Genomic DNA, 15049 nt, shown 5'->3' on the forward strand with positions numbered 1-15049 from the left:
CATCACTAACCCTATGTCTATTGAATAGCTGATAGAAGCAGTTCTTCCACCTATTCAAAATGTTTAGGACTTCTCCAAGCAGATCACCATTCTCATCCTTCACTAAGTTACTTCTAGGTTGGTAACCCCTGAAATGCCTGCTGGTTTCATGTCTTATATTGTTCAGATTATCCCTATTTATTTCGCTTGGATCCTGTAACCACTGCAGTTTGGCTTGTTTTCTGTGGTCTAATAATTTTGAGTGCCCTTCATCGAACCATGGCTTATGCTTCTTCTGGTCATAATAACCTATGCTCTCCTTGACAGAAATTTTGATATTCTTTCTTATAGTTTCCCAAGCTTTATTAACATTCACCTCAGTGTCTAAGTTTTCCAAAGCCATGAACTTGTTTTAGAGTTCGACACAGTACTTCTCTTTACCCTCTACCTTGTTTCATTTCTTGAGATTGAACCTCTCCATATGAGCTGTGTGCGTTGTTCATTTGCTCACTGCCAGTCTTCCCCTAACCTTTGCCACCACCAGGTAGTGGTTAGTATCACAATCTGCTGCCTTAAATGATCGGACATCAAGTATACTTAGTACAAATATCATGTTTTTGGATGTTGTCCATCGTCACAAACTTTTATATCTTATTTATCAAGTATACTTGAATGCTGTTCTTCCTGTTCATCAAAATATGGTCAATTTATTTGTGTGTCTTCCCATCAGGAGATGTCCAAATAAATTTATTGACGTTACGATGTTGGAACATTGTACTTTTGACAGTAAGATTTTTCAGTGTGGCAGAGTTTACTACTCTAACTCCATTATCATTACTAATTTCATGCAAACTCTCATTCGCAATTGTTGGTTATAAAGTGTCTTCCCTCCCTACTTTGGCACTGAAATCTCTTAACAAAATTTTCATATGGTCCTTCGGGAATTTATCAAGTACATATTCTAATTCTTCATAGAATCTGTCCTTTATATCATAAATTTTATCTTCTGTTGGGCATGAACATTCAGAACAATGATATCACACCAGCGACCTCTTATTATTATGTACGAGTATAACATCCTATCACTAATGAACTCCAAGTTATCCTTAGAAAACAAACTTCTACTATATGAGTGCATAATAAAACCCATATTGTATACACCTATGGGGCTGTACAAAACTATCAAATACAAAAATAATTCAAAGACTTCAGTACAAATTCTTGTGTTCAGTAACTAAAGCACCTTGGCATGTCTCCAACTTTACTATCCGCAGTGAACTGCAAGTCCCATTTGTCATAGAAGAAATACATAGATTGTCAGCACTCTGCAATCAAAGCATACTCAGACACAATAAGAGACTAGTTGTAGAAATCAGCAACCCACCAAATGTAAGAAGAAGATTTAGGAGACAATGGCTGTCTGACCTACCACAGCCCACAGATGCCAAAAATTAAAACCATCACCATTCCTGAACAGGGCCTGTCAGAGTGTCATTGGTGGATTTCTTCTGTACTCAAGACACCTACTGGGAACAAATTTATTTATTACTCCATATTATCAAGAGTAGGTCGCAAATGTGCTGTTAATTAAATAAAAAGAAAAGTAATACTGTCTCAACATGTCCCCTGTTAAATATTTCTGTCTTGTAGCACTTAATGCTGTTCAGTGTGTTGAAAGTCAGCTGATGATTTTGAGTAACATGTCGCCTCCAAATTCTTGTTTGAAGAATAAACCAAGCAAAAATTCAGCATAAAGTAGTAGCAAACTCTGCTTCTTCATTCCTGAAGATGAAAGCAACATGTTTCTCTAAAATGGCAGCTGACTTTCAACAGACTGAATGGAGTTATATCCTGGAAGATAGAACCCTTTGTAACCACCACTGTGAGAAGCTCAGATCATACATGTCCTCTGTTGTTCATTACATGAAGAGTTTCTACTGCCCATGTACAGCCACGTATGGAAAGAGGTCTCAGCCCCAACTGCCTGTAGAAAAGTGATTCCCCCTCCCCCTTGGCACTACAGGCCCAGTGGGCCTAGGCCTACCTCCATGAAATTCACTTCGGTTTTTCTAGATCTTACACATACGGTAGGACTCCTTGGGTGAGTGATCAGCTCGTCGCAAGGCCTCTACCTGTAGACAAACACAGTAAAACGCACACAAACATCCATGCCCTGAGTGGGATTCGAACCCACAATCCCGGCTTCCGAGCAAGCGAAGACAGTGCATGCCTTAGACTGCTCGGCTACCGTGACCGGCGCAGAAAAGTGATACTCATCCCAATAGTGAAACCCAGCAGGATCACTCCTTCCCAACCAGTCATCGAGCTGTTAGTCCCATTAATCGTGTATATCAGACAATGAGACATATAGTAAACCGTTTGCCTGGCTAGATCATGGAGAGAAGAAACTGCTTTCATATGCACAGTACAATTTAGGTCACTTAATGATCCTGAAACACCAAATCCAGATTTATTTCATCTTATGCCAAAGCTGTGATTCCATCTTTTTGGAACTGACAAAGATATGTTGCTATGTGGCAGTATAATAGCCAAACAACCGACCACTGCAGCAATCTTACAATTGAACTCATTCCACGACTGTGTTTTGTCTTGACAGTGTCTTTCTTACCTGCACATTAGCTTCAAGAAAATTTAATGTCCCACAGATATGTTTTAGGCCGCTTTCAGACAAGACACACGGTGGCTTGTGACTAGTGTCTGGGACACAGCCACTCAACGCCACAACACGTATACTTAGTGGCTCTGATGTCAGAACCCCACGTTGATGTTGCCCTCAGTCATTCAGATGGAGGTATCAAAATGTTTATCCACCATTTCATCAATGGCGCTAGACTGTGTATGTCCCATCTGAACACTAGCATACAACACAATGCACTTCGAGTGGCCAGACCACAAGTCAGTGTCTCGGCCACTGAAGGAGAAAGACACAGCTGTGACACAGTGTCTTGGACGTGGGACACTGAGACGCTTGTGTGAACGCTAGTATTCATGCTAACGTATTTGCAGTCGCTAGACACATTGTGTCCAGCCACCGTTTGTCTTGTCTGAAAGCGGCCTTAGTGTGACCTCGTTTTCAGTTATTGTTAGTATACTTTTTGCTGCCATTGGTTCATCTGTCTCAACATCATTGTATGTTGACCATGTTGCCATCTTCCACATTTCCCAGAGCACAGCTATAAGCAAACATTGACTTCATGTTACTATAAATCACCTGCAACATTACCTGGAGAGCAGATTTTTCCTTCCCTGAGGCTAAGACCTACTGTGTACACTTCACACTTAAACTACTGCTATCATTCCATTGCAAGGGAGCAAAACACTGATTCAGGGAAAACACTGTTACTACCCAAGAAACTGCTTATGACTTATGCTGTCGTATGTTGCCACTTACAGACAGAAACAGCATTCTGGTTACTTTATTGACAGATCCCAAATTAATTCAGGTTGATCTGATTTTTTTGAAGTACTGCATTTCATGAGTTGTAAAATTTGATTCTTAAAATGCAGTTTATCTCAGTATGCTTTTCTTGTTTATATAGCTATATCATTTCTTCACAGTTGTTGACGGATCCTGAACGTAAGAAACATTTTGATACTTTTGGTATAGTGGTGGAAGAAAGTCCACAGCTCCGCAAAAAACGAGATTATAATCAGTATCAAAGGTTTGATCCTTTGGAGGAATTATTTGGAACGCAGACTGGTGGATATAAATTTCGTTTCCAGGACCGTGACATCACTCTTTTCCATAAGCTGAGAGTTACAACAAGGTATGTTTACTGCTTTTGCTAATGCATGGCATTGAACATCTTTCACTGTTAATTGCATTACAATATAGACTTTGCACAACAAAGCAGATCTGTTGTCACAATATGTGTCTGCATTTCTGTGTGAGCCATAACCTCTCAGAAATGTCACAACAAACAAAAAAAATTAGAAATATGCAGACTTTTTCAAGTGGAAGTTTTATAATAAAATGTAAATATTTCTATGTATTTCATTCTCTGTCTTGCCTACATGCTTTGTTAGAGATGTGTTTTTTTGTTGTTCCAGAAAAAAAATACTGTTGACTGCTGAAGTTTGAAAATGAGGAATTCTGGGTAGAATTAATAGATTGCTTTCCCCTTGTAGACTTCCAGTCCTACAAAATTTATGTTGTTTTCTTTAGGTAGTATATAAAAATGTATAATCCAAGAACAGAATTCCATTTACTTCATATGATACCGTGCTGCGCTTGTGTGCAGATCTAATACTAATCTGGCCAGGTTCTTTCATTGGTCATAATCCTAAATATGCTGCAGATTATTACAGCATGATGATGAAAAATTTGTCAGATAAATGTATCTGTACTAGAGATGGCAGAGGTTTTCACTGTTTGGTGCCACATTTGTATGGAAAGTTACCAGTAAGTGTCACCCAGCCTTACTGCTCCAGTTTCACCATGGGAGGCTTTGTTCACATATCTGCTGCTGCACATTTTTTGGATGGTTGGCCGGATCTTGGCTTGCACCATGCTTTTTTTTAGAGAAGTACTTTTGTTTAGTTTATGAAACAGAGTTTTATTTCGTTTTATGTTTTTCTCAGAGGAAAATGGATCATATCAAAGAGAAACTATATTGTGAAAATTAGTGTCTTCTGAGATGTGTGTGGACTTTATTTAACATCAGTGTCATTATGTAAGCTGTGTCAGAGGATGTGGTTGTGGCCTTATCTATATATTGATCTGGCATTTTGCCTTGAGTGACTGAGGAAAACCATAAAAACCCGCATTCAGGACAGACAATGTTCCTGCCAAGTTTTGTACTGAGCACACACCCTCTAGATCCACCAGTTTTGTTTCTAGGATGCTGTTCTGCATAGTCCAGTAGAAGGGTACTGGTCCTGCTCTCTCCATCTTTAGGGGAAAATGAACTCTGAGTAGAAACCCTTCTGCAGTAAATATGGATATGCACTCTGAAACTTTGGTATCCTACCAGATTACACACCATCAAATCCCAGGTGACAGCAATTTTTGTATTCACTGCCATGAGAGCCTGAAGTAAAAAAAAATATTGTGACATGACAGCTGAGAGCCAGAATAGCAGAACAAATAGATCTGACCATTACTAGGCAGTGGTGTGGCAAACACATGTCCATGGTAACAAATAAACTCCAAGAATGGAGGGCATAGTGTTGTCTATGTGGCCACTGCTAGCCAGTGGCACAGTAAGCATGTGTCTGTGGCAACAAACAAATGTGCAATAATGGGGGGGGCCATTGGGGGCAGTGTCTATACAGTCTGTCACGAGGTTATATAACAGAGACCAACTGGACAAACAGTTTAGTTAGCAGTCAGTTGGAGGTCAGTGTTGGCGGTTAGTATGCAGTCTTGAGTTGCATTGTTAGCAGCCATTACCTAGTGATGACTAGTGATGACTAGTGATGGCAGAAAGAAATTGAAGGACTTCCTACATGCTGTAGTTTTAGTGATCTCTGGAGTGCAAATCAGTGAACCTGTTATGGTTATTTTTGGTAATCAAATTATCAATCCAAACCCCATGTCTGGTCACTAGCACATGACAATATGTTGTGTTTTATTTTATAGTTGTCTTTCTCTGGGTAACCATACTTTTTGGTGTCATAAAGTAACAGCAAGAATGTACCTTACATGAAGCTTTGTGGCAACTGCAGATGCTATTGTCGACAAATTGTGTAATCACCGTTGTGAGACAAAATCTCAGTTGGTGCAAGCGGATCTCCATTTGTCCCATGTGAATTCTAATAAATACCTTATGCACACTCATTTAAGTAACCTAATGTGTCTCTAGGGTGTTCTGTACAGTAGGCCTACAGTAGGTTTTAGATATCTTATGCATACACTTATAACTGATCATTACTGCCCCAGAGTCATTTATAAATATTACTAGTAATTATATAATATTGTGACGCATTACCTTACGTCCATTGCCGCGACAACTGCTACGCTCGGAATGGATACTTCCACGACAACGAATATGTAGAAATTGTCGAACTCCCACAGCGACAAATCGTAGCAACGAATTGTCGTTGAGTAACAACGGATGAGACAAAACATGTTACTGGTGTAATCTATAAGGAGCATTCCCGAAGCAATGAATGTGTCTCCCCGGAGATGAACTACAGAGAGTTCGTTGCGCCCGTTACATAACAGCGGACAGAAACAAAACAATGAGGAACGGTGTCTGGTATCGAGTCTGCAGAACACCTACATTAGCCGAGAGCTACAGAGAGAGAAAAAGACAGCAAGAATACAGTATTGGAATAGCCGGCACCAACAACAGTTGAGATCCAACCATGGCCAAGGATAGCTGAGACATCGCACTGGAGTATTGGGCCAGAAGTTAAGTGATCTTGCGAATGATAATAATTGTAAGGTGTGTAAGTGTGAGTGTCCAATAAAGATTCGCTAAATCTGAGACCCAAATAAAGTTATTTGTTGCGTGACATACCCAACACGTGACAATATTAACTATGCTGATACTTGTAAGACTTAATATAATTTCCTATATTAAGAGTGACATGTGCTCAGTTTTTGCTGTAACTGTTCTGAGAATTTTTAGCAAGGAATGTTCAGATAAGACTCATGTGAGAGGAGACCATCCAGTGATAACTAGCGTGGTATGTGTGGCAGTTAACCCAGCCAAATTTAAGGAAGCTGCCAGAAGCTTTTAAATCTGTTAGAAGGTTCTGGAAGTATTTAAATTAAATATGGAATTGTATTGACAGTGCAGATTAGCTTTGTGGACCCCGTAGTTGGCCAACCAGTCAAAAACAAATTACGAGGGGAATTTACATCATTTGAAGTATATGCTTGCTAACTTCCAAATGGCGCTTTCAAAAAGAGTCATCAGCTAATGTTTGAGTGATCTAGATGCAGAAATCCTTGCCTTTTGCTAACCAATTAAGGACATTTACCCTTAACATTGAAGAAGGGTGACTATTAGTGAACTTAAGAGTAAAACGTGCATAATATTTTTTTTATTGCTGGTGGGGTGGGACTAAGTCCCTTGTACTGCAGTCACTTATGGCCTATTGTACCAGCCTCAGATGATAGGTGAGGGTGATTGTGGATCAATTGGTGGAATGAAGATTGGCAGGGGAAACCGAAGTACTCGGAGAAAACCCGCCCCAGCGCCACTTTGTCCACCACAAATCAATACTTGTGTAATACGTCTGGTTGTAAGTGTGGACAATTGAAGTTAATTGTTTTCTTGTTTAAGAAAGAGTTACCCAGTTGCGTTGAAGCAAGGCCTTTTAAGGCCTGAGTCAGATTTCTCATGTTCATCCATTAACATCAATCAGTGCAACCCCATAATCTCTCATAATCCACATGTAGTGTATGGTTATATGGCACCCAATTATTCTCTTGCCTCCTTGAACCTTTCCACTACACAGAAGGTCTCTAGGTGTGTAGTGAGAATGAACAAAAATACAAAAGGAATAAGAGAGGAAACGACACAGAAGTGAAGTGTTCAGTATGAGAGAAACTAAAAGGGCAGTTATAGAATTGGTCACACAAAGCATGGCAATAACAATTGTGTAAAGGGACGCTTATACACTTACCATTGAATGTAACAAGTTTCTAGGGTTTCCATATAGTGTACCATAGACTCTAGATATCTTGTTCTTACACATTTTAATTAAACCAAAAAGTTTCTAGATTATTCAATGCAGTACTGTCAAATCAAGATAGTTCATGCATACACATTTCTGATTAGCTGACCAAGTTTCTAGGGATTACCATGTAGTATTGTATAGTCACATGTTAGTCAGTGCAATATCTAGCAGCAAACAGTTTATATTGGTTCATAATGCCAGAAAGTATACTTTTGTCATTCTGTGTGATTCTTGTCTTCCAGAGCATATGAACACAAGCTTGTTCCAAAGAGTTATGAAGTACCCTACCTGATCATGTTCTATTCAGATTGGTGCTTTCCATGTTTGCAAATTGAACCAATCTGGCGCCGTGTCACAGAAGAATTGGAGCCAGTTGGATTTGGTATAGCAACAGTTCATGCAGAAAATGAGCCTTTACTGGCTCGAAAAATTGGTATTCATTCTCTTCCATGTTTAATTTTACTCATGGATGGAAAAGCAAGTGTTTACAAAGAGACATTATACAGTGTACAAAAAGTTGTGGGTAAGTATTGTTCTTTTTGTGCATAACTGTATTAACTATTTCATTACAGCTCTTGCAAGTTCTCCTAGCCACATTTTCTTTTCCCATAAATATTTGTATCAAATTTTAATTTTTACAGCAGTAAATTTGGATAGCTCAGTTTGTATACTGACTAGGCTATGGGCTGAATAACTGAGGAATTGGTGCTTGTTCCTGCCAAGGCAACATTTCTCTTCTCCATACCATCCAGACTTGCTCTGGGGCCTGACCACTTGGATAGTGGGTCCTAGGGGTAATTTCTTGGGGGATAAAGTGGCTAGGGTATGAAGCTGACCACTCACCTCCATCTAATGCGAGTGTTAAGAATGGCAAAGCTTTGTCTCTGCTCCTCTGTACCTCTTCATGGCGTGGTGTTTAATTAGTTAAGCACAGGGATAAATTTATTTCTTTACATTTATGAGTAAATTTTGTGAGATTCCCTTAGCTGTAGTAGAAAAATGCGCACTGTATTTTGAAGTTATGTGGTTTGGATATAGCAATAGAAGTAAAATGTAAGTCATATAATTAAGGTTTAGTGTGAGAAAGAGATTTGAAGATGAGCAATTTATATTGCATATTCAGAATTGGCAGTAAGAGTGAGTAAACTACATCCATGTGTAAATGTGAGTAGTTTATAGCGTCATTTATTAAATGACATCTGTCTGAAAACTTGTACCCAGGGTGAAACTTGTTACTACATGCAAACATGCAAGTGTCTGTGAAGATCAATTCATTTCTGCTGTTGCCACATGACAGTGAAGAGACTTAAATGACAGGACTCACTGTAGGAAAAACCTATAAACTACATAGACAAAGCACAGGTAAAGTTGTCCATGTGCTTTTAATTAAGCACCACATAATGAAGATATAATGGGGGACAGAGGCCTAGCTCCACCATTCTTGACCTCAGCGCTGGATGGAGGTTAGTAGTCAGTTTCACATCCCTGCTGCTTTGAGTCCCCAGTACCCATTGGATAGGAGGCTGGGTGGGCCCCAGGGACTATACCCTGTGGAGTAGAGAAAAATCCCTTGCCCCTGCTGGGAATCAAACCCCAACCATACAACATATAGCCTGTCGCTGTACTTGCTGAGCTATCTCAGCTCCTCATAGACAAAACATAATATGTAAGTTTAAAGTTACTGGACAATGGTTTTATGTAAAGTGTAAGACTGTTTTAAGAGCCATGTCATCTTTGATGTAATGCTATCAGCCTGATGAAAGTCAACAGTCATTTCAGAGGAATATACCACCTCTGTCTTCAGGATTGAAGAGTGAGCCAAGCAAGAAACTAGCATGAAGCTGACTGCATCTTACTGGTTTCTTGGTTGGCTTACTCTTCAGCTGTGAAGATGGAAATGATATGTGCCTTCAACACATTGGTTGACTTCTTCAGACTGCATGACATTACCTATCCCGGAAGCTAGATCAGTTTTTGTTCTGGGGAGAATGTGAAGATTTTTCTGTGCTGGCCCATGATTAGGGCTATTTTCATACCCTCATTGGGTATGGTGTATGAGGGTAGCTACCTGAAGACATAAATAAAATCCATTTCCTAGATGTGATTTTGATATTAAAAAACTGGGACATATTTTAACTTTTAAGTTCTTGTGTCATACAGTGTCTGAATCTGCCTTCTAGAGGTAGTTCTGTCCTTAGACATGGCTGGATGACCATGCAGTGTGTCATGTAAGTTAGGACAGAGAAGTTTTAAAAAAGAATTAGGCTTATTAAATGAGATTTCTGTTTTCTTCAGATTTTGTGAGGAACAGGTTTCCATACAAGTTGGTCCAGCCAATTACAGATGACAACGTGAATGCGTTCTTGAATGGCTGGATAGATAACCGTGTTCGAGCGCTCATATTTGAACGCCAAGAATCTATTAGATTGCGATACTTGCTCATGGCTTTCTACTACAGAGAGAGGGTAGCATTTGGGTAAGTATCTTGAATAGTATAACATTCACCCTTCTGGTGTATACTTTATAAAGACTTCAACCCTGGTAGTTCTAAGGTTCGTAACCCTTTAGAGCACAGTGGTAATCACATATGCCACAACTGAGTGGATAGGTGTAGTGGTATTGATTTAGGCTGATATAGTGGAGGTGCTGGTTTGAATCTTGGGCAGGACCATGACTGTCATGGCAGGGTTTTCATTGTTTTCCTTCATCCCCCCAGGCAAATGCAAGGATAGTACCTCAATTAGGCCATGAGCAGTTCATTCCGAATTCTTTCGAGTTCCTCTGTAAATCTGCCATTCGACGCTGTATAGTTTGATGTCATAAAATAATGCAGAAAGAAGTCTCTGTGCCACCAGCTTTAATATTGTGGCATACTTGCTGAAAACAGCAGAGACAGTACTGTAACAGCACGTTACCCGGTGTTTTCTGCGTGGTCCATGCCACGTTCCCACAGCAACAGTTACACATGCAACAGTGGAGGGATTGTGGGAAGTGGTGTTCTCTGTGGGTCCATGCAGAAGCAGTATCTGTAGAATTGGAACACAGCTAATTCTGTTGAGAGTCTTGAGTCAGCAGTTGGGATACAGACCCATTGGAGGTGGTCGTAGACAGTTGCTCCTGCTGGAGGCATGGAAGGCGGAGGAGTCCCCATTGTTATGAGCTGTTGCATAGCAGCATGGAGTCATGTTGTGAGATAGATGCCAGCCTGCAAGGATGTGAGTCTGGGAGCATGAAGGCTGAGGGATGTATGGTGTTGGGAATGTTGCCAGGTGGCAACCAATGAAGACACAGCAGGCTGAGTAGACTTAGTACGTGCTGTAGTAAATAGTAGTGCATGTGAATTAGAGATAGCGCAGCAGTGAATTTCAAGTGTGCAATAAATATGATTAACCAACCCAAACCTTGTTTATAGTCACATTATGGAATGGTGGTATTAAAAAGCTCTGCATTTGTGTGGTATGTAGAGTATATATATGTTTCATATGATTTTCAGAATAAACGGGAATTATTTTTGTGAACAGCATTAGTCATTGTCCTTTGTAATGCAGATTTATTGTTTCCTTTGAGGTACAAACTGAATATTTGGTATTATTCAGATGAAATTCATCAGAAGGTTAATTGTGAAATAATGTGAAGGATGCCATTGTCAGTTGTATTGGAGAATGTTTCTTTTTTTTTAATGTTCTTGATAATATTAACATGGCCAGACATCTAACCAAAATGAATGATACTGAACTCACAAAAAAATATTAACCTCTGGTTAGCTGGAAGGGTGAAGAAGCCAGGGTAGATCAAACTAAAATGTTTGAGATATAGAAGAAACTCTGAAAATGCTGGGAGTCAGTAACTGGTTGTGGAAGGTGTTGGAAAGGGAGTCCTGGAAAATGTTGCCATAACCCATGTCAGGCCATAGAACTGTGAATAAGGTAACACTGATGCATTTATTTTTCCATCTTTTACTCTGTTAACATTTTATATGACTGTTCTTGCTGTAATTTTTACTTTTCTGGGTTACACCATGTTTCTTGACAGATTTTCAAACAATTAATGAATTTGCAGCTTTGGAAATTTTCAAAAAGCTGAAATATAAAGGGCTACTTCTAAACATTTTGTATTCATTTTGAAAAAGACTAAAAATATCCACAGATAGCACTTGAAGTGGATAAATGTTACATGACTACTGATATGCTAGTATTATTTGCTTAGTGTTCTATCTGATTATGGCTTTACAGTCCTTTGTTGAGCCTTAGCTGCTTTTCAGTTTCTTAATCATATAAGCAGTCCGCAGGACTCCTTGGATGGAGGATCAGTCTGTAGGACTCCTTGGACGGAGGATCAGCCTGTTGCAAGGCCTCTACCTGTACACAGAACAACACAAACACAAAATAAAAGCTCACAGACATCCATGCCTCAAGTGGGATCGGACCCACGACCCCAGTGTTTGAGCGGGTGAAGGCAGTTCATGCCTTAGGCTATGCTGCCACTGTGATTGGCTGCTTAGGGTGTTGCAGTGATAAAGTCTGAAGGGGTGAGACTTCTGGAAGACTTAGGCATAGGTGGGTTAATAATACTAAAATTGATCTGTAAGAAGTAACATGCGAGGCTGTGGAGTAAAGATTTTTCTCAGAGTAGGATCCATTTGTGTGTTCATGTGAATGTGCTAAAGAACCGTTGGGTTCAATGTAAGGCAAGGAATTCAAGTAGGTTGTAACTGTTACCTATACAGGAATTACTTGTAGAAGTGTATTGATGTTTTGGAGAAACATACGAGGTCTGACAGTAAAGTTTGTGAATGCTCCACTTCGTGCTTGCCATGGCAGCAGTGGACAGAAATCTCAGTATGGTTTGATGATATAGGCATATCAGCATTTTACAGCTGTGTTGTTGTTGATCTATGGCAGTCTCTTTCTGAGTGGAGTCCATTATTGTCTGAGTGTGTTTTGGCATGCGTTGTGAGATTGTCAAAGCTTGAATTAGAGGAACAAACAAACATTAAATTTGTTAAACCTGTCAAGAGTGGAAGCGAAATCAGAGAGATGTTAGTGCAAGTTTATGGGGATAATGCTATGAAGAAACAGCAGTTTACAAGTGGGCGACACGTTTTTCTGAGGGGAGTGAAAGTGTCATTGATGAAGAGAGATCAGGATGGCCAGCAATGAGCAGAACTGAAGAAAACATTGCAGAAGTTTGTCAAATTATGGATGAAAATCATCGGCTGACTGTCAGGAGCATAGCAGAACAAGTGAACATTGACAGAGAAATGGTTATGAAAATCTTAACTAAGATTTTGACATGAGGAAGCTGTGTGCAAAAATGGTCCAAAAAGAAGCTCGCCAAAGAACAAAAGCAAAGAAGAGTTTTTAGCTAGTAAACAAATAACTGTGCTGGAACAGCCTCTCTATTCACTGGATCTAGCCCCCAATGACTCTTTTCTGTTCCCAAAGATAAAAGAATTATTGAAAGGACGGTATCTTGATGACATTGATGACATCAGGAGTACTATGACATCAGCTCTGAAGGTCATTCCACAAAGCCAGGTCTAAAATTATTTTGAAAGGTGGATTAGGCACTGGCATCAGTGCATAGCTTCCCAAGGGGAGTACTTTGAAGGCGACCACAGTGATACTCAGCAGTGAGGTATGTAGTACTTTTACTGCAAAGAGTTTTCAGACTTTGTCAGACCATGTATTACCTCCATGTTCAGGGCTGAAGAGGAAGCAGTGTGAGTAGTCTGCTTGCTCCACTTGCTCATTTTCCTTGAAGACGAAGTCACAACAGTTGTTGGTGCTCTTGTGCCAGACTGCAGAGGGTCATATCCCACAGAATGATTACTTACTTACTTATGGAGCTTAGCCCTTCTTGAGGAGAAACCAAATCTGCAGCTACTCAAGAATTTACCAACATTTTATGGAACCTGAAGGTTCATTACCATGTTCACAAGAGCCCTCCACTGGTCCCTATCCTAAGCCAGATCAATCCAATCCGTACCATCCTGTCCTAACTCTCGAACATTCCATGTACCAAATCTCATATCCATTTTCTTTAGCTTAGGTCATTTCCAAGGAATCCGTCCAGGTCTGAGGCTTTTTGAGAATTTTCGTAACAAGTTTATTTTTTACGGTGAGGAGTTGTTAGCCCCATGCCCAACCCCCAAGCTGGAGGACCACCCCTTGTCGACTGTCCGTGACTGCCTATCCAATATATTCACAGCTTCCCTCCATATCTGGAGTGCATCTCCTCCAACCACAACCTGAGGATGCACCATGCCGTGATGACAAGGCACCCACCTAACATGGTATCCCACAGAATGATTCCCTTCATAATTGCTGCCTTGAAGTCCTCAAATCCACCATAGTTCGAGATATGTGGTGTTGCAATAAAATTGCATTGGTCTCAGAGAACAGGAAATTAGATGAGTCAGAATTGCACTAATCCAGACCTGCATTAATGCTCACAACTAGTTTGAATGTGAAGTGATTTCATGTTCATGATAACCTTATGTTCCATGTGTTTCAGGTTTGTTCACCTAAATTCTCCAAACTCCGAGAACATCCAGAGGAAATTTAAAGTTCCTCGTGATATTGAAACCCTCCTCCTCTTTAATGAAAATATCAGTCGATCTGTGGCAAGTCTCAGTATGGCTGATATTCCTGTTAAGACAATGCAAGATGTCATTGATAATAACAAATACCTTATGTTACCAAGGTTATCTTCTCAGGTATGTTATTGCAGTCATACCTCATTGTATTGCATTTGGTTCTTTGCTGTAGATCAATTAATTCCATGGTATGGGGTCTTACTTAAGTGGCTAGCTTTTAGTCAAATGATTGCTAACTAACTTACAAATCAACTGACATGAAATGATAACATTTTTGTAAATTTTGGAGGTTCTTTCAGCCTTGTTAGTAAATCTATCTTCAGAGTATTTCTACATTTGTCTATAAGAGACTGTGTATACTGGTTTATAAGTTGAAACAATATTTGGTATGTATGCATTGTCATTCAGGGTTGCAGACTCCAGTGCCATTGAGTATTAAAACTGTTTTGTAATTTAAAAAACACTGCTACACTTGGACTGCACTTTGTACAGATCTGTATCAGTATCGAAGCAAAATGTGAGGTTTTTGCGTTGTTGACCATGAAGATTTGTGGTGATGCTGTATGTTGTGGTGGAATGTTATCATTGTTTTAGAGGAACCTGCAACCTTCATTTTCACAGTCTGTACCTTGAAGATGGAGGCAGCAGATTCCTCCAAAACTGGTAGTGTCCTACCAGACTGCATGTTACCACATCCCAAAAGACAGTAATCTTCACTGTAACAAAAAAGTTTTTATTGCTTCTACAAGAATTGTAAAACAGCACCTTCTGTTTTATGTGTGCATGCACGTGTGTGTGCAGTATGCGCCAAAATATACA

The 15049-nt window shown here is 39.8% G+C and overlaps 1 protein-coding gene across 2 annotated transcripts in view; it reads left to right on the forward strand.

Moving 5' to 3' along the window:
* The window catches only part of LOC111875302 (dnaJ homolog subfamily C member 16), a 36573-nt gene that overhangs the window by 7735 nt on the left and 13789 nt on the right, over window positions 1–15049 (forward strand). For both annotated transcript variants that reach the window (XM_033755764.1, XM_023871433.2), the window contains exons 3-6: window positions 3559–3767; window positions 7875–8155; window positions 9928–10108; window positions 14149–14350. In XM_033755764.1, the coding sequence (XP_033611655.1) occupies window positions 3559–3767; window positions 7875–8155; window positions 9928–10108; window positions 14149–14350 (873 nt within the window). The remainder of the gene's footprint in view (window positions 1–3558; window positions 3768–7874; window positions 8156–9927; window positions 10109–14148; window positions 14351–15049) is intronic.

The sequence above is a fragment of the Cryptotermes secundus genome, unplaced genomic scaffold, assembly GCF_002891405.2.
Source record: "Cryptotermes secundus unplaced genomic scaffold, Csec_1.0 scaffold1406, whole genome shotgun sequence".
In the NCBI taxonomy this organism is placed as follows: Eukaryota; Metazoa; Arthropoda; class Insecta; order Blattodea; family Kalotermitidae; genus Cryptotermes; species Cryptotermes secundus.